Source organism: Amphiprion ocellaris, chromosome 1 (genome assembly GCF_022539595.1).
Source record: "Amphiprion ocellaris isolate individual 3 ecotype Okinawa chromosome 1, ASM2253959v1, whole genome shotgun sequence".
NCBI lineage: Eukaryota > Metazoa > Chordata > Actinopteri > Pomacentridae > Amphiprion > Amphiprion ocellaris.
Window position 1 is genome coordinate 9,248,532 of NC_072766.1, and position 19,245 is coordinate 9,267,776.

Sequence of the window (19,245 nt, forward strand, 5' to 3'; positions counted from 1 at the left end):
AGCCGCTGCTAATTATGTAGAAGAGCTCGCCTCGTTCTTAAGTCTCCACAGCTGACATGTGTGATCAGCCGACATATAGGAGCTGCGATATCACATCAGACAGTGTAATAATCATGAGGTTGAAAGCCAATCTGTGATCCTGTATCTTGGGTGATGCTCATCTTATGGCACGCAGCCCAAACAGGTCCACGGCCAGTCGCCAGCTGGCCCGCCAACCATTTTCTTATTCACAGTGAAAATAAACTGCAAATTATTCTCGTCTGTTTATATAGCAGATGTTCAGTAATGTCCCTTGACTGTTACTCAGCTAGTTAGAAAATAGATCATTTAACAGGTAAATTAGTTTTGACCTTTAAATGTTCATTCTTTTAATCTGATAAATGCTATTTCTGGATTTATTCACTGGCCCATTTTGTAAAAGTGGCCCCTAAAACTGATGACAAAGATCTAATGTTCCCCCTGTGGCGAAGGAAAACCATTAAGTTTGTATCATTTAGATCAATTTCAGGTCATTTTACAGTTATGTGCACAGAATTCAAGTTGTATATGAAGTAATGGTGCGTTTCAAGCGTGTGTGAGCGCCGTGGTGTGTTTTATAATTAATGGCCAACATCTGAAGGACCAGGCTACAACACAAACCTGTGCATTTTGTAGCAGAATCCTTTCAAAGTACTTTTTTTTTCTCTTTTCTTCGCTTTTCTTTTTTTTTCCCCACTTTCTTTCACCAGGACCTGCCTTTCTTGTTTGCGGCCCCTCTCTGTGCCCCACATCCCCCCTTCCTGCCCCCATTACAGAGAGCTGGGGCCTGGGCATTGGCCTTGAACTCTGACCCTGCCTGTAATCAGTCATATCCCTGGGCCCTTCCCTCCTCTCAGGCCACAGACAGCTCATCGCTCCTCCCCTACCCCCTTCCCCACCTCTTCCTCCTGTTCTCTCTTTGTCCCCATGTCTTTTTTTCTTCTCCCCCTTCTCCCTCTCGCTGAATCCAGAATGGCCATGCTGGCTTTTGATGGGGTGCTGCTCAGAGACAACGGAGAGTAAACACAGCCTCAGCAGCTGAACAACAGACCCAAAGCCCCGCTGTCAGCCGTTCCCCTGGCTCTCGGCCTTACCCGTCAATCTGTGAAATGACCTTGAACTGATGAGTAAATGATGGTGTCAGCCTGTCAGGACAGGAGAGCTCGGATTTGGAGCCCATGTAAGACAAGAAAATAGCCCAAATTCAGGCCACATACCTACCACATCTTTGCTTCTCTGCCACTCAGACTTTTTCTTTTCCCCACACATTGTATAGATCTTTAGTCTGCTGCTGCATATTAATGCAGACTGAACTCTGCTAAAGCTGTCTGATTGAACAAGTCTTTTAAAAGAGGAAAAGTCTGTCATTTTTATAATCTTTTTCACAAAAAAATGTGCACCATAAATGAGAAAGCTTTGTCTTTTCAACATCTCTCTGACCTCTAGAAAGGACTTTATTAATACAGCATTCAACTTTACAGAGAACTTCACTTAAATAAAACCTAATTTTGCTTGATAATCCAAAGGATTTTCCTGAATAAATGTATGTTTTTGTTCCTCTTGGTGTTTGAACGCAACTGTGATTCAGCCCAATAACCAATTTATCTAAACATCCAGCATCTGTCAGGTATTTCCTGACTAATATCCTGGTACAAGAAGGAATGTGGTTTACATTTCCAGCTGTTGCAGCAACGTTGAAAACAGCAACACCTACTTCAAAGAAAGACACAGTGATCCTCATTTGCCAAATGATTGACCCATGAAAAGAATCTGTCAAAGATAATGCAAATAGTGCGGAATTTTGTGGTCTTTTAATGAAGGAACTGCCAACAATTAAGCAAAAACTTCTGCAGTCATCACAAAGACACAAAGCAAGTATGCATGAATATGAATATCAGCTCATTTAGGAGACATAAATCTGCCCTTTCGTATATTCACGTGCATTAATATGTCAAAACTACTAAAGCTTTTCTCGTGGAAGTTGTAGAGGATGTTTTGGCAGTAGGTGTGGAATTTGTCCACAAGGTCAGTCCATGTGTGTGCGACATATATACTGTATGTCTGCGTTCATGCAAGTGTGTGTACCTTCTCAAACAAGCAGCGCCTTGTGAAATTTCCCTGCCTTCCCTTCACACGCTCTGGGGGCCCATCCAGCCCCGGTGGCATTGAGTAGTGCATCCCTGGGGGCCTCTTTGCTGCTGTCTGTGGCGTCTGGTCAGGCTGCTTGTCTGCAAACACTCCATCCATCGCTGATATGAAAGGCTGTCAGAAATGTGATGGTTGAGTAGCGAGCTGAGGGCTGGTGACTGCTGCCACCTCGGGGGTCAGAGGTGAGATTGGCTCAGAAAGGGTGAAATACAGAGGGCCTCTTTGACCCGATAATTATACAGATTGAATCCACCTGGCCGGCTGGAGAGAATAATGACTCTTCCACCTCGCAGCCTATTCTAACCCGGATGAGAGACGTACAGTAAGCGCATCCCAGCACATCAATCTGGAAAAAGGAAATAGAATGATTCAATTCTCCGTCCTACCTGCTGACCCAGAGGAGCGCGCCTCTCCCGCCCTTACAAATCCATCCTAACGAACCATGCTGAGGCTGGTATGAGGTCAGCACTGTTGACAGTTGAAATGCCACTTTCCTCATGTCCCATTTCACAGGTCCAGAAGGTGTCCAACAACAACCTGTGTACAGGCCAAATGTGGGTGCCGGCCTTTCAATAAATTGCTTACAATTCCTCGGCGGATCACCACGGCATTTCTTAATAAATTTTGATTTAATACACTCAGGATGCCTCCTGTCCATCAAATGAAGAAGATATTCTGCTCAGCAGGCTCTTACAAACTGCAGGTGACAGATGAGCTGGATGCTGTAGGATATATTGAGCTCCTGTGGCATTCAATTCTCCAATTTAAACTTAAAACACAGCATGAGAAGCAGAAGCCGTGCGGTGTTCCTATCTTTATTTGAAAAATGTTTCCGATATCTTTAACTGTCATGACCGAGGGGTACACCATATTCAGGTGGACAAAGTTGCAACTCAAACTGCTTTTTTTTTCATTCCCAAGGTATATGTTATTTGTGTGTTGTCAGCTTTCTGAAGCATGTATTACACTGTAAATACAGCTGAAATGGCCTTGGCATAATAATGGAATGAAGAAATGTTTTACACCACAGGGGCCCCGGCTCCATAGTATGCTCAGTGTTTTATTTTTCCTTTCGCCTGAAGACAAGCAAACTCTGTGGAGGGGATTATGTATTCTTGTCTAAAAACACCTACTCAACATGCACACTTACACACACAGTGCTGCCTTATATTTTTTCCATAACAGCAGACAGGACAGGTAGGAGAGAAGAGAAAGGAGCCGAGATAGAAAGATGAGGACAAAGGGCAGAATGGCAGATAGAGACGAGCGAGTGTGTGTGTGTGTGTGTGTGTGTGTGTGTGTGTGTGTGTGTGTGCGTGTGCGTGTGCGTGTGCGTGTGCGTGTGCGTGTGCGTGTGCGTGTGCGTGTGTGTGTCCAGAGATTTGTGAGTTCATGTGTGCACATGGACAGATGAAAGGTTTCACTGATGTAGGCAAATTACATTTTTTGAAACACTGAAATAGACTTATCGACTCCAACGGGAGTTGCAGCAGAAGACGAATCAGTCTGAAAGTATGTGCTTTGCATGAGTGAGGCTCTTCTATACGTACCGCCGCTGTCTGCCGTGTGTGATGCGCTCCACAAATCTCTCCGCTCTCACACAGCTGAATACGGTACCTTGACATGTCACATTCATCTTTTGTGCTGCATGCAGTTCTTATCAAAGCTATGGAGTATCTACATTAAGTGCATTTACTCAAGCAAATGTGCTTTACTTATAGAGATTTCCTGTTTTTAGTTATAAAAAAAAAACCAGCACTTTTTACATTCTGACATCTGAAGGCTGAAATCACACAATACTTCGCAAGCCTTGATAATAAAATGTGATGCTTGACCAGCAGTAGATAGTATATTTACATCAAGCAGGCTTTTGACAGTATAGGCCACTTCCACCTTCAGATTTCCAATCTGTGAAATAGATGTCTAACACATTTAGATGATAAAAAAACCCTCAGAACTGTTTTTTCCCCCCTCGATTTTGTGACAAATTCTAGTGAGTGTGGCCTATTTGACATAAACTGCCATAACTCTAACACACACGTCAACTGTGAGTGATCCCACAAGGTTAGATGGCATTTCTGCCGAAGGTGGCACTACATCAACTTGATAGATTTAAATGGTCATACCTCAGCGGTTGTGATTCTGACTCACTTGAAAGTTTGCACACGTGTCTCCCTACGGGGTTACATAACCTTCAAAAATCATGGTCGCTCTCAGCCAACTACAGCACAGTTAAAGTTATTAAAATCCGTACCCTGTTATTGTGCAGCTTTATAGTTACACACTGAAAAAACTCCTCAGACACATAAGGCAGAATTTTTCTCTGCTCAGACACAAGGCAGTTTAAATGAGGAACTACATCACATTTAGCTCTTATGTTCTACATGATGGTCAGAGAAACTAAACTTGCCCCTTTCTGTTTGTTCTTTCCCGCTTCTTCTTTACTTGCACCTTGTCTCTCTCAGCACACTGACGATATACGGCATCAGCCAGGACGACGAGGCCATCTACCAGTGTATCGCTGAGAACAGCGCCGGCTCCACTCAGGCCAGTGCCCGACTCACCGTGCTCTGGGCCGATGGACTTCCTGGTGTTCCCACCCACGTTCAGGCTGACGCCCTCTCACCCACCACCATCCAGGTGTCCTGGAAGGAGCCCGATCAGAATACTCAGGACATCATCGGCTACGTGCTCCACATCCGCAGGACCTCAGGTAGAACGGCGTTAGAAAGTCAGATGGTTGAATGCAATGCAGTACATTGCATAATTCATAAGAATATGTTACAGTAAAGCTATTAAATAAGTAATAGATAACTATAGCAAATGAAACCTCAGTCTCTTTCATGTTAGTAAGTCCTATTTGACGCCCAAGACCTTTTCATTAATAATTGCCAAATATGTAAACATATTTGACTGCACCTAAATGTTTATATGAAATATGTAAAAGTATTTGCATACTCCAACTACAAACTACAGCAGATCAGGGAGCATTAATATAAATATCCTATACTGTGGAATCCTTTGCAGTTCTTTGTGCAGTTTGCACCATCAAAATGAGTCAAATAGGTTTGAAACGTTAATGATACATTTTGGATGATGCTCAGTTTAAACTGTAATTGTTTCTCATCCTCTGGGTTGCTGCTTCAGAATTTGATTTTCAAACAAAAATAGAAAATATACAAAATTTCCTTTTCTTTTTTTTTTTTTGCCCTTATGGTTGACTGTACCATTAGTGCTTTGGGGCGAACAGCCTACAGCCAGCCACAGACCCAGTCACAGAGTTGCACATCTGACCTTGCAGTTATTTATCAGCTACGCTATTTTGGGACGGTTTGGGGACGTACATGAATATTACTCATAGAGTGGAGCTTTAGGCCAATGTGTCGCTGTTGTTCAGATGTAACACAGAGTAGCAGCCTTTAAATTTCTATATTTAATGTGGCTCTTCCCCCCTCGTCGCTGCAACTGACCCACAGGGTTTGTGTGTTTGTTGCATTTTTTAAAAAGTTGTTTGCAAGCACTGCTTACACACAGATCCCCTTTCAGAAAATGTTTGTCTTTTGTATCTGAGTTCTACAGACTGCTCAGTTAGAGAATATAGAAACTGCACTGTTTTGGTACTTGCACTATGCTCATTTGGAACAGCTTTTATTCATCAACTACCTACATAAGTGCATTTAAACTCTACAGGAACAAAAAGATGTATATCAACAGGAACTGGAGGTGCATTCTTCCCTGTAAACGATTAAAAGCATGTTCATTCTTACAGTACAAGTCCCGACATGCCACTCTACAGGGGCATATAAAAATGACGAAATTTCTGATTTCTGGGTCCCATATGTGTGGATTATTGCTATGCTGCCCTGTGTGTGTGTTCATGCCTGTTTATGCACATGCAGTGACTTTGTTTACAGCTTTGGGCAACTATGTGTGTGTGATTTTGTGTGTGGTGAGAGTCTCATAGCGCCAGCTGATGTTCTCCTCAGTAGTTCTATTGGAGGGATAATTAAAGGCCCTGAGGGCCAACCAATAGGATCTGCTGTAATTACCCTTCCTAGATGGAATGACCCAATGGATCGAGTGCTGGAGGTAGATCGTGGTTATGGCTGGGTGTCTCTGAATTAAAAGCAATAAAATGCTTTAACACATCCTGTAGAACTCCCCCGTTTACCCCTTCATTTCCTCACTCCGCCCCTGCAATTCACCCAGCCATTGTTTTCCAGGCTCCCTGGGCCAAACTAGATTAGCTATTAACTAACAGAGCAGCTTTGATAAAATCAGTAAAATGGGCAATAACCACAAACGATGACAGAAACAGACTGTATTTATTGTTTTCCCTCTTCACATGATTTTCCATTATGTTAATGCTTGTCCCCACCCTCACTGCCCCACCCATGCCTTCTTTCCCATTTATGCCTTTCTTGTTTCTGATTCTTTTCAAACCTTGCTTCCTTTTTCTGTTCCTCCTCTCATTCACCTTATATTGTACTTCCTTCAGACCCAGTGGAGATGGAGTATGAGGAGGCCGTCAGTAAGGTGACGCTGCAGCAGATCATCCGGGACCTGGAGCCCTCCACCAGCTACAACTTCTACGTCAAGGCCTACACATCCCACGGGGCCAGCAAACCATCGGACAGTGTCACTGAGAGCACTCATGGGGAGGGTGAGTTGTGAGCAGAGCACACATAGATCATATCTCCCATCCATATCAAGATGCGTGGAAGGTTTTTGGTGCTTACTTTGAGTGAAAACCAAAGATTTCAATCTCAAAAACAGAAGACCATCCTTTAAACCCTGCCATTGATACTTTAATCCCCTGAACTTGTTTTATGGTGGTATTTGATCAAGCTAAGTTTTCTTCTGGTCATTTTTGCCAAAACCTGATTAAACTATGGCTGACTTTCTGTTCTGTGTTGCAGTTCCAGCTCCTCCTTCCCTCTACACAAAGGTGGTAAACAGCAGTGTTGTACTGGCATCGTGGGAGCCTTCATCCAAGATGGGCCAGCATCAAGGCTTCAGACTGTATTACAGACGAGCGCACTCACCGATGTTCACTGGTCCCATCACTTTCCCTCGCAATGTCACCCAATACAACATCACTCAGCTGGGTGAGACACATAGTCTGAGTGTCCCACAGAAAACTTGTGTTTTCTCATTAACCGGCTATTTCTATAAACGTAATCATGTAAATAATCAAGCATGTCAGAGTCCCAGCTTGGGGATGTGATAAAGATTCATCATAGACTAAAAACACTCCAACTTCACAAAGACCTTTTAATGGAGCATCTTGTCTTAACAGCAAGAAAAAGGACTGTGGTCTTACATATCAGCAAAATAGGAACACTTTCAGACAAATTTCCAACTTAGAATGCTTGATAAACTGGATTTGTTTCTGTTTCCTTTTCTCTCCAGATTCCTCACTGGTCTATGAGATAAAGCTGCTTGCATACAACCAGCACGGAGATGGAAACGCCACCATGCGATTTGTTTCACTTCGAGAGGCAGTGGAAAAATCCGGTGATTGTTGACACAGTTACAGACCCACAGCAATGAAAATCTAGCAGCAGGGGTCCCAGCAAAAAATGCGTTAAAAAAAATGTTCAAAAACTACAAAAACTGTGAAATAAACAGCAAATATCTGTAACAAATCATGTTGAAGCTGGTTTAAATACAGTAAAACAGTGTCATTTTACAGTCACATTGTATACACATTGTAAAATAATGAATTACTCATTGTAAAAATAAAAACAGTTAGCATGTTAATTCATACTTTTTTCTGTGATTGTCCAGAAAAATATGATCTTTTTATTAAACCAAACACCGAAAATCTAGAAAATAACAGTTAAAAACGATTTACCATTTTTCAATTCTTTGTGTAGATATTTTTGCCTTTTAAATAACAGCAAATATCTGTAAAATAATTTGTCATTTAATATAGTAAAAATTGTAAACATTGTAAAAGATGAAATTGCCATTTACAAAAATACCGATTTTTCATCAGGATATTATTTATATATTTACCTTCCTGGCTTTGGTCTGTTATTTTTTGTGTGTGTTTTTACAGTCAACAGATAAATCAGTACTTTATCAGTGATTTCACCAGATATCCCCAGTAATTTAACCCTTTGATGCACAAAGTGGGACAAAAGATACCCATATTCCATTGAATATGGGTCACTTTTGACCCATGTTGCACATCCAAGGGTTAACAAAACTTTGAAAATCTGTTAAAATAACAGTAAAGAGTGCAAAAAGTACAGCTAATACCTTACGCACACATTAATTTTTAACAAAGATCAATTTTTTACAGAGTGTATCACCTACAGTCATGAAAATTTAATGCTTCCCACTGTGTCTGATGCATCATATTTTGCTCACATTTTGTGTCTCCTGTACGTCCTCAGTGCTGGACGGCTCGTGTGACTGTGTGAAAGATGAACAGAGCAAAACATCCACTACGGGCATCATAATCGGCATCCACATCGGAGTCACCTGCATCGTCTTCTGCGTGCTCTTCCTCGTCTTCAGCTACCGTGGCAGGTCCGAACAAACACCATGTGCACAACCATGACACCAGCAAATGGAGCCGATGGAAGCAACTTGCCAGCGATTGTGTTATTGTCTATCGAGCGCGCGCAGCCGACACGTGTTTCATGTGTGTGTAATCTCCAGGTTAATGATGTGTAAGACGGTTCAGGCCACCCCCCAGGCAGGACACAGCGCGGTGCTGGAATCCTCTTCCTCTTCCCAGGGGGCCGTTGGGCTCAACGGGGCTGCCAGGAGAGAGATGGAGGTCAATGGCAGCGCAGCAGGGAAGAAAGCGGTCGACAGCAACGAGCTGCAGAGACTTTTCACTCAACCCAACTCACAAGATACATGCATGGTGAGTTCTGATGACGACAACAAGGGTTCATATGTGTTTCCACAAACAATATGGTTACAGTTATTTTAATAGAAGAAGACAGCTTATGACCTCTTGGATTATATACTGTATAACAAAAGGGCTTCAATCTGTCAATGGAGACTAAATTGTTGTGCAGTCTCAGCATTTTTTTCTTGAAAGAGATTATTAGCATCACAAAAGCTGTTTGTTTTAGATTTAACAGCGAATATAGTAGCTAATCTGGTCTAGGTCATTTAAAATGCGTTAGTCATTGGTCTTTGTTGCCCTATTGGACATATCTGTAGCTTTGAGGTGTGATCAGAAGGTTCTGACATTGCACCAATATAAAAAAAAAAAAGAAAAAGTACCTGATTTAAATTCAGCCAGGGCTACTTTCAAGCTTGGAACGCTCCCTGGAAGTCACATTATGTAAACATGTGAAGTACCATCTGCGATCCGCACTGAATATTTTAAGCTGCGACCCTTCAGCTTGTATTATATTTTGGGGAAGAGGCATAAGTCACAAGCAGTTAAATCTGGGATGAAGTGTCTGTGGGAATGAAGACTGTGATGTTGTAGTCAAAAAACCTGTGTGTTATCACTGCTCTAACACGCAGAGCAACTACAGCACCCACATGCCATCATGCCACAGTTCAGGTTGTTACCCCTCAGACGCCTCAGGACGGTACAGCAGAACTCGGTGTTGACAGTCGGACCCTGGAGCACGAATTCACGGTGCACAATCCCGTGAATGTCAAGAAAACAAGACCACACTCTCGGTGTACTCCTGACCTGGTCTTTGGTCTTGGAGACTTGGAGGCTTATTTGCTTTGAAAACTGTTGCATGGTCTCCAGATCTGAGCCACAAATCCACCACTCATCACTAGTAATGATCGTCGACATGAAGGTTAGCTCATCCTGGGATGCTGACTGACACAGAATTTGATGTTTGCTCGGCGATAGAGATTGAGGTCATAAATACACACCTATGAGTAGTTCCAAAAATCCTTGTAAGAGTTGGGTTGAAGCTTGAATGTTTTTTTTTTTTATAGAGATATGTTATAGCTTCTGACTCAACTAAAGGCCTTACCGTGATTAAATTGTCAAACATTACCATTAAGTGAAGTTGTGAAACTTGCCATGTGGCTGCAGATTTCTGGCCAAAGGCTTTCGTTGTATGTCATCCTGCGTCATGCCGTGTTCCGTGTCTGTCTCTGCTATATCCCCAGAATGTTTAATGGCTGTTGTTCGCGTGTGTTTTCAGTCCGACTCCTACGTGCTGAACGACACTCAGCTGTCTACGATACCACTGGACGAGTTCGCGGTGGAGAGAGAGACGCAGTTCCAGGAGCCTCCTGCAGCAGGAGCAGCTCGACAGGACCAAGGCTAATCATGTATGAAGGCCAAGTCACATGACACACTCCCGTGTCCACTTAGACTCTTCTCTCACTCAGGTTTACAAGCATTTCTTTTCAAAGTAGTTTTTTTTTTTTTCCCTTTTGTGCAAAGATTTTTTTTTTTTTATTAGTAAGTTAAGAAGTTCTGGAGGATCTAGGACTGTATATTAGAGTGTTTTTTGGTCCCGGCTATTTCTAGTGAGGCAGGCCACTTAAATGTTTTTCGGTCTTCTGTTAATTTTCTGGTGTTGGGCAGCACAGAGAATAGAGGCCCCAGAATGTCCTTGTTATACAATGACTTTATTTTTAAGTTTATAAATATATATATATACATATATATCTTTATCACCTATATGTCAAAGCGGTTATAAGTTATTGGTTTTATCTCTACTTTTCTGTGGATGTCAAAGACTCCTGCTGCCTGCTCTCATCTACCAATGATTCCACCTTCTCGTTCACAGAAGACTTCAGCCTTCTTCCAGGGATTCGATATATTCTGTCTCAGGACTTTGTTTCAGTGATCTCAACAATTTTTATGAGTTCTCGACCTTCATACAGGCACTAGACTTGGCTGTGTGAACCTTACGATTTAACAAAAACCTACCTCAGCCGGAATGAATGTGTCGCGGGAAGCTTTTAGGGACTTTACCTTCCCCTGTGCTCACAATTACTTTACACGTGGAGGAACTGATTGGTTTGAAAATTTACAAGATCAGGTGCCGCTCTACCTCAGATGTCAAGAATCGTCTCTCTTCTCCTGCTTGTCGAAGTAAAACTTAAAAAATGAGTATCCAACATAAAGCACTTCCAAATGCTGAAATTAATGTTCTACCTCAAGATAACAATGTTAATGTTGTCGCTGTTGTTGATGTTGTTTGTCTGTTTATTGCATAATGAGAAACCCTCTTCCCTCCCCTTTGTGAAGTCCTGGTTTCCCTCTGTCGATGAATATGATGTTTGTAGATACTTTGTCAGTACCTCATGCAAGCTGACAGACTGATGACATGTTGTATGATTTACAGTATGTTGGGAATATGAATGAAGTTATGATGCTCCAATGTAAGCTTTTTTCCCCCCTAGATTTTACTTCTTTTAAAAGATCATATTGTTCTTTTTTCACATGTAGTTGCTTCAGTTGAATGAAAAGACTGTTAGAGATACACTGCATTGCTGAGGATATCTTTAGGATTGTTTAGTCATAATGACATTAGATATTTAACGTTCAACTGGACAAGAAGAAAACCCTATAATCTGCGGGCGCCAGAGATGTATCTAAAATTGGCATGAATTGTGTGTGCCTGTGTGTTTGTTTGTGTGATTGAATAAATGTTTTCATGCATATATGACATATATGATAAAAGAAAATTAAGCACAAATGTTAACAAAATTTCCCAAAACATTGTTCTACTATTCTTGATGTGATGAAAGGAATAATTTGGCATTATGGGAAATGTTCGTTTCTTGCTGGCATTGATCTGAAAAGAGCGATTTGTCTCAACTATGAACTTATAGCCGGAGGGTAATCAGTCCAACTGTACCTAAAACCACAAATATATTAAATTAATGCCTGTAAACAGATTGGACTTCAAGACATTATGAATTAGCTACCCTGCATTTTCAGTACAACATTTTGGAAAAGTTTCTTATTTTGTTCCTGGTGAAAAATAAGATGATTGATAGTTGTGTCATATACGCTACCATTCAAAAGTTTGGGGTCACTTAGAAATGTCCTTAATTTTGAAAGAATAGCTTTTTTTTTTTAAATCAATGAAGATAACATTAAATTAGTCAGAAATCCAGTCTAGACATTGTTAATGTGGTAAATGACTATTCTAGCTGGAAACAGCTGATTATTAATGGAATATCTCCATAGAGGTACAGAGGCTCATTTTCAGCAACCATCACTCCTGTGTTCTAATGCTACATTATGTTAGCTAATGGTGTTGAAAGGCTAATTGATGATTAAAAAACACTTATGCACTTATGTTAGCACATGAATAAAAGTGTGAGTTTTCATGAAATACATGAAATTGTCTGGGTGACCCCAAATTTTTGAACGGTAGTGCATGTAAATTAAATATGAAGCCACAGCCTGGACTAAGTTACCTACTATAATAAACTATGCACACAAGGCAGTTTACACACATTGGTGAGAATGTACTGCTGACAATAGCAACAGATGTTGGTGGGACAACAAGCTCCATTCACTAGTAGCAGATCATCAGAAAGTGTAAAAAAACTGCAATTCCTCAAATGGCCACTTGAGGCTGCAACTAAAAGCAAGTCAATCCCCATCGGCTCTCATGTTAAAATGCTCAACTTTACAGCTAAAGTAAACATGTTTACAGCCTGGCACTAAAAACTATTTTGATCTCTATAGCTAATATTTCTGTTTATGATAGCAGTGTGGGAGGTGAATTTATATGTAACTCACCCGTTTAAATTATATTAAGGCTGAAAGTTTATACATCATTAACCTCACCATGCCTGTTTTTATGTAGTCAATTATCAATCCCTGTTGTCTCCAATGACAGTTTGTAAAACTACCCAGTGTAACTCGTCACAAAATCAATCCATGTCATCCTTCTTTGGAAATTTAAATTGGGAAGTCAAGCTGTTTCGTAAATTCCTTTGTAAAAGGAATGCCTAGCTAGCAAACCACCAGTGTAGTAAGTGTAGCAACTCCCACTAATGTTTATGAGCTCCAGTTTTAACATAGTGTAGTTTTTAACAGATGTAATGTGTTTAGGAACAAATCTCTGAATTCCTTTGACAGTGACTTTAACAATACTGCTCGAATTCCAGAAAATGAATACAGATATTTCCCAAAATGTTGAATTCTTCCTTTAACAACACAACATGAGAGTGGTGCAGATCTCCAGGGGAAAAAGCAGTAAAACTATTTCCCAAAATGTTGAATTATTCCATTTTTAAAAAAATGACAGCAGTGTATCTCTAAACTTTCTCTGAATATATGTTGCTGCAGTACTTTTAGTCCTTTTGTTTTACATCACTGTACCTGAATCCTTTTTTTAAATGAAGCAGTAGCCTTTTTACACTCCGGATGGCCAGTAGATGTGACGGTTTTTGATCATGCTTGTGTACTGTTACTCTTCCCAAAACCACCCCTGCTGCTCAGCCTTCTCCCTCCTGTCAATGCTGACTAGTTCAAGTGCTTCAGGAACGCCGACTTTCAATATCGCTGGATGCTGACGGCTACAGACGGAGAGCCGGTCGAGGGGGGATAGACGGTTGTTGGGTGACAACAATCACAGGGGCTTCTCTCGCCGGCTCTCTGCTCAGTGTCGTCACATACTGTACAGGAATCGCTTTGATGCATTATCGTTACCTACCTCAACTGTGTTTTTGGCCTTTCTCTCAGGTCTTAATGAAGGAAACATACAGAGTACGAACAATGAAGGACAGGAAAACACACACACACACACATACATATATATATATATAATAGAGTATAAATGCGTAGATGTTGCAATTATCGAAACATGCTGGACAGACAGACAAAGTAGACGGAAACACAAACAACACTCACAAAAGGAGGGAGAACTTTTTAGGACCTTTATGTCATGCACTAACTATTTAAACTGTTCAGTTTCATGCTTAATTTGTAGTGGATGTGAATGTATAACTTTGGTTTTATCAGATTTTTTTTCTTCCATATTACCAGCTTTTAACTTAATTTTTCTCACCTGTGTTTTGTTTTGTGTTTTATGTGGATTTCTTCCCCCCCCATGAATAAAGCAAACTGAGAAAAAAAATGTGGGTGGCACTTACAACTCCAACACATACACAATTGGTTTATTGACTTTCCTTTGTGACTGAAGCTGACTTAGTACCTCTGCTGTCCTGAGTTCAGATGGTTTCTATGAGTTGGCCAAGAGAGGGCTGGAAACAACTGCCTAGTTGTAATTTCAAATCAGTGATGATGTGAATTTCTGAGAGCCATAATATTTTCCACGTTGCCAAAAGGAGCGTCAACAAGCTACGGACAGACGCTTTTTCAAAAAATTTACAGTCCTACGCAATTTGTTTAAATCGCTGTTGAGCTGACCTTCATTCACTCTGTTCATTTGTCACATCCCTGCTGTCTTGAGTGACAAGCTAACCTTTACCTTTATTCAGGCTTTTTCTTTACGTCTGTGGTGCTGAATCCAGAATGCTTCCCGGCATTATTCCTCAGATGGTTTTGTGTGATCTGTTCGGCACACAAGCTGTAGCAAACGTAACAACTGCGTCTTCACTGACAGGTGACAGAGCATGTGACGAATCCAAAAGAACAGACAATTTGATTACAGTTGAGTCAGATAATTGGAAGATAATGCACTCTGCTTTTTAAAATGTGTTCACAACATCCTCTTGAGAGTTGTATGTGTCCCCACAGCTGTCATCTTAATTTCTTATGCAAACCAGCATCATACACAGTTTCCATTTCATATATCATCTATAATTTAATGCCTTTTAAATTTATTTGTTATGTGCAGATGTTCTCCTTGCATCTATTTCTTGTATTTTACCTTACACTTTTGGTGTTAATATCGTGTCGCAAGTGTTGGGGTGGGTGAAAAAAAATGTAATTGTTAAAATAGCAGAACAAATGCCGCCCTAAATGTCTCCTCTGTATATTTATTAACCTCTGAACCTCCTGTGATATTTTCTCTCTGGGCTTGCAGCAGCCTTTATCTCTGTTTTTTTTTTTTTTTTTTTAACCTCTGTTGAGAGTAATTTCACTTGGGATACGAGTGATGTGTTTTTTTTTCCTTCCTTCCTTCCTTCCTCTGTCCCTCGGTGTAATTTAAGGTTAATCTCCTCCTGCAGGAAATTGCCCGCCCCCGTGGATGTGACAGGTTTCGGTGCCACGCTGTTTAACCTGATTCACCGGGAAGGTGGTGCAGTGACGATCATGTTTACGTGATTAGACTTCGATAGGTCAGGTTGTCATATTGCTGTAAAATATTAGAGCTTGTGCGATTTGTTGGAGTGCTTGAAGCTGTTATCACTGACTGACTGGTGCTGTAGCTCCATCAGCAAAGGAGGCCAGATGTTTCCTTCGCTGACATGGTTTGTGGAAAAAAGGGCCTTTGTCGTACATATTTGACAGTCTTGGGAAGTGCTCCATCACCAAACACTGCTCCTGTCAGTTAGTCGGCCTCCTTTGTTCCTCGTTCAAGAATCCTGACCTCTGGTCAAGGAGAGTGTGTGCTCAGGGACTCGCTGATCCTTGTGTTATATGTATCTGAACAGGCCTCAAATTTAGCCTTCTGGACTTGATTCCCCTCCTAGAATTCTGCTTTGTGCTCAGCTCAGACAGTTATGCTGTAAGAGATGCCATCTTTGTTGGATATTTAGGTAAATAAGACAGAATGTTGGCAGGATAATACGCATTTAACTGTGTCATTTGTCCCTTTAGAAAATAGTTCCTCTGTATCCTTAGTGCAGCCAAGCTGGATGAAAATAACCATGTAGAGACACATATTAACGCTGAGTTACCATGTCTATATAATATTGTGACAACAAAAACATTCACAACAGCACTTCAGATATAAAGATTCTAAATTGAAAAGTAGCTGCTTTTATTTGTCTTACAGTACATCAAAATGAAGGTTTTGGGGGATGGACTTTGAGTCGGACAGAATAAGCATTTTAAAGTTGTTGGCTTGAGAGAAAAATGTAGATTTTTCACAATTTTCTGACATTTTATAGAGCAATCATTCAGTTAATCAAGAACATAGTAGGAAGATTCATCTGTTCTTCATTCATACTCCTTCCAGTATCCTCAGGTTTTACATAGAAAGTATCCTGGACTGGTCATGTGCAGGGTTTGATTCATATTGAATATGGTGCCAGGATATGGCTCTAACAGATTACATATCTGTCTCTGTAGTTCTGTCTCTTATTATGCATTTACTAATCACAGGTAGCCAGATTGAGTCAGAAGGTCACGATAGGCTTCATCTGGCTGGATTAAGGTTGTGTTGCTGTATTATGTCTGTGGATGATCTCAGTAGTGAGGACGTCTAGGAGACCTGAAGTACTGAGGTTCTGGTTTTTCTAGAGACCCACAGCTGATGCAACTAGTTCCTTCTTAAAACGTCCTTTACATTACGCAGTACTGATAGTTGTGGCACCAAATGACCATCTAATGTGATTGTGGATTGAAGACATTTCCAATGCATTTATCTTCACGGTGTTCTGCTCTGAGACCCCGATGACTGTAGATGTCAAATAATGCTGAGTTTTGAGATTTTATACTCTTGTCAAATGGTGATTTAATGTAACTGTACTTTAATGTTTGAGATCAGTATTATATTTTACATACTTATGTAAAGAAAGCAGATTGAATCCAGTGTATTTAAAGCTATTAGGCAGAGAAATGCCCACAGTAGATCTGCATGAGAAACGAAAAGCTGACGTGTTATTTTAGCTCAACTGAAAAGTGTTAGTTAATCCTTATTGGACTTGTGATGGTAACACTGTGATATTTAGCCAAATAATGGCAAAAATAATGTTGTGATCTCAGTATGGTACTATTGATGGTCCTGTCTAACATTGTCAGTCAATCTGTTTTGATGGTGTGTATTGATGCAAATAGGTTGAGTGACCTTTTCCATTGACAAATCTCCGTCTGCTTCGCCCTCGCTGATGCCTGATGATCACCTCATCCTCATCCTGTTGCCACCAGTCATCCTCACACGAGTGACTCGAGGTGAGGTCCTGTCAGTCGTGTTACCTTTAAAGTGACAAGTCGTCTTCGTTTTCCTTCACAAACCATCGTTGCTTGAGGAGAATGTCTGCTTTGTATCGACGTTGTCAACACGAGCTAAAGCCACTCAGTCATCCTTTATCTGAAGTAAGAGCTCCTGGGTAGAATCCGCTCTGCAGGTGTGAGCGACCCCCCACACCTGTCCTGTAAATTTAGCATCAAAGATGAAAGTCAATAACAGCCTCCCGGTGAAAACTCCATTGTTCAAGTCTGCTAACAGAGCCATACATTGTTAAAAAAAAAAAAAAAAGGAAAAAACAAGTATAGATCGCCACACAGTAACTTCAGTCTCACAGCACTGCTGGCAAAACAGTTTTTAGTCTTATAGAGGAATTTCTGTCAATATATTGTTGACATATAGAACACGTAGGCGTAAGAATATTTGACCTGACCTCGCCCGGTGTTGCTGGTTCGCAAGAATTTTACCCGTATGCATAAAATTGAACAACTGATAAGATTAGTTGTAATCGTTAGAGTTGCAAACTGAACTTTGCTTTATTGATTATAGGATTTAAACTTCTCGCAACTTGTCACCACTGAAGGTGGTTAGAATTGATTAGAAACAGGAAACTCATCCAGTGCTGAAGTTAAGTCTTCACTCCTGGGATTTAAGCCCCTGAAGAGTATTTCTCTTTAACATTAAATCTTGAGGATTAAATAAGAAACAGTCAAAAATAAAGTGTAGAGCAAATTTCTCTGGTTGTTAAGACGTTACCAGTCAAAAACTCATTTAATCTGCTTTATCAAGATAGCTTCATCAAATAATCTAGCAACCCTTACTACATTTGGATGTACTTCAGGTTTTGCAAAATCCAGAATGTTGTCTTTGTTACATGTTGATATATTAACAATATATTTAAAAACATTATAGAAACTGGCTGTAACAACTGGTGATGGGCAGCAGTAATCCTGATATTCACAGGAGCAGTTGGCTCCTGATGCAGCTGTCGAAAATTCAAGATTAGCATCAAATTAGATAGAAAATAAATATCTTAATGCTGTTTATGTTCTACTTACTGTTGGTTTCCATAGAACAATCCGTTTATTTACTCTTGTAGTGAGTAAATTGGTGTCTTCTTGTGTCGAAATTTCAGCAGACCACAAAAAGGTTCAATAGAAAGGCAAAGCTGTCTGCCAGTTTGTTCTTGCTTCAACTGAGTTGATTATACTGGTACTACAGGTCATAAAAAATGAGGATAATTTATCTTTTATCTATGCAGTTTTATTTTTTCTAAGTCTTGCAGGGTTCAAATGTGGTGTCAACCTGAAGCCAAAAACCATACAGGGAGCACAAATCTTTATTTTTAGCCCATGATCATGCATAATCGCACTTGTCTGTCTCTATCTGTCTGCCTGTCTGTCTGTTTTCCTGTCTGTCGGTCTTGTCGTTCTTTGTCCGTCTGCTGAGGTCACTGCCGATATCTGCTTTCCTCCCACAGTTTAATTCAGGTTAACACGAGATGATTTAATAAGTGTTCTCGGAGCATCGTCAGGGATCACTAATGTTTGTTTTCACAAAGTTGTTCCTACACTCTCTCCAGACCAAGGTGTCGCAAGTATAAATTATAAATCTGTACACATATCCACATATACTGTATGTACTGTATGTACTGTATGTATATGTGTAAAAAGGCAAAATAGACCATTTTTAGTGGTTTGTATTGTTTTAGGGTTCATTGTGCAACACTGATTGAAGAAAAAAAACAATAACAGTGATAATAAACTAGCTCTAGTAAGAATACATCTAGAGTTGGTCTTTATTCTTTGTGCGCGTGTGTGTGTGTGTGTGTGTATGTGTGTATACTTTACAGCATGGATATGTGTTCGCTTGCTTGCTTCCTGCAGTCCGCTGAGATGCAGCGGATCAATCTGATGGAGGCTTCTGCTCTCCCTCCCCACTTTACCATCCTGTTCTCCTGTTCAGCACATTAACTCGTGGCCTCCTTGCCAGACAAAGAGTATTGAGCACAAGGCCCAGAGCTCCTGGTCGATGAAGGTTGGTGCCGGACTTCTAATCACTG

At 40.7% G+C, this 19,245-nt stretch overlaps 1 protein-coding gene across 1 annotated transcript in view; it reads left to right on the top strand.

Moving 5' to 3' along the window:
* Positions 1-18,965, top strand: part of igdcc3 (immunoglobulin superfamily, DCC subclass, member 3) — a 65,457-nt gene extending 46,492 nt beyond the window's left edge. Inside the window, exons 8-14 of the mRNA XM_023263194.3 lie at positions 4,632-4,879; positions 6,665-6,829; positions 7,086-7,274; positions 7,579-7,683; positions 8,571-8,706; positions 8,839-9,049; positions 10,314-18,965. Coding sequence (XP_023118962.2) covers positions 4,632-4,879; positions 6,665-6,829; positions 7,086-7,274; positions 7,579-7,683; positions 8,571-8,706; positions 8,839-9,049; positions 10,314-10,439 — 1,180 coding nt within the window. The 3' untranslated portion in view covers positions 10,440-18,965. The remainder of the gene's footprint in view (positions 1-4,631; positions 4,880-6,664; positions 6,830-7,085; positions 7,275-7,578; positions 7,684-8,570; positions 8,707-8,838; positions 9,050-10,313) is intronic.
* Positions 18,966-19,245: the final 280 nt, after the last annotated feature.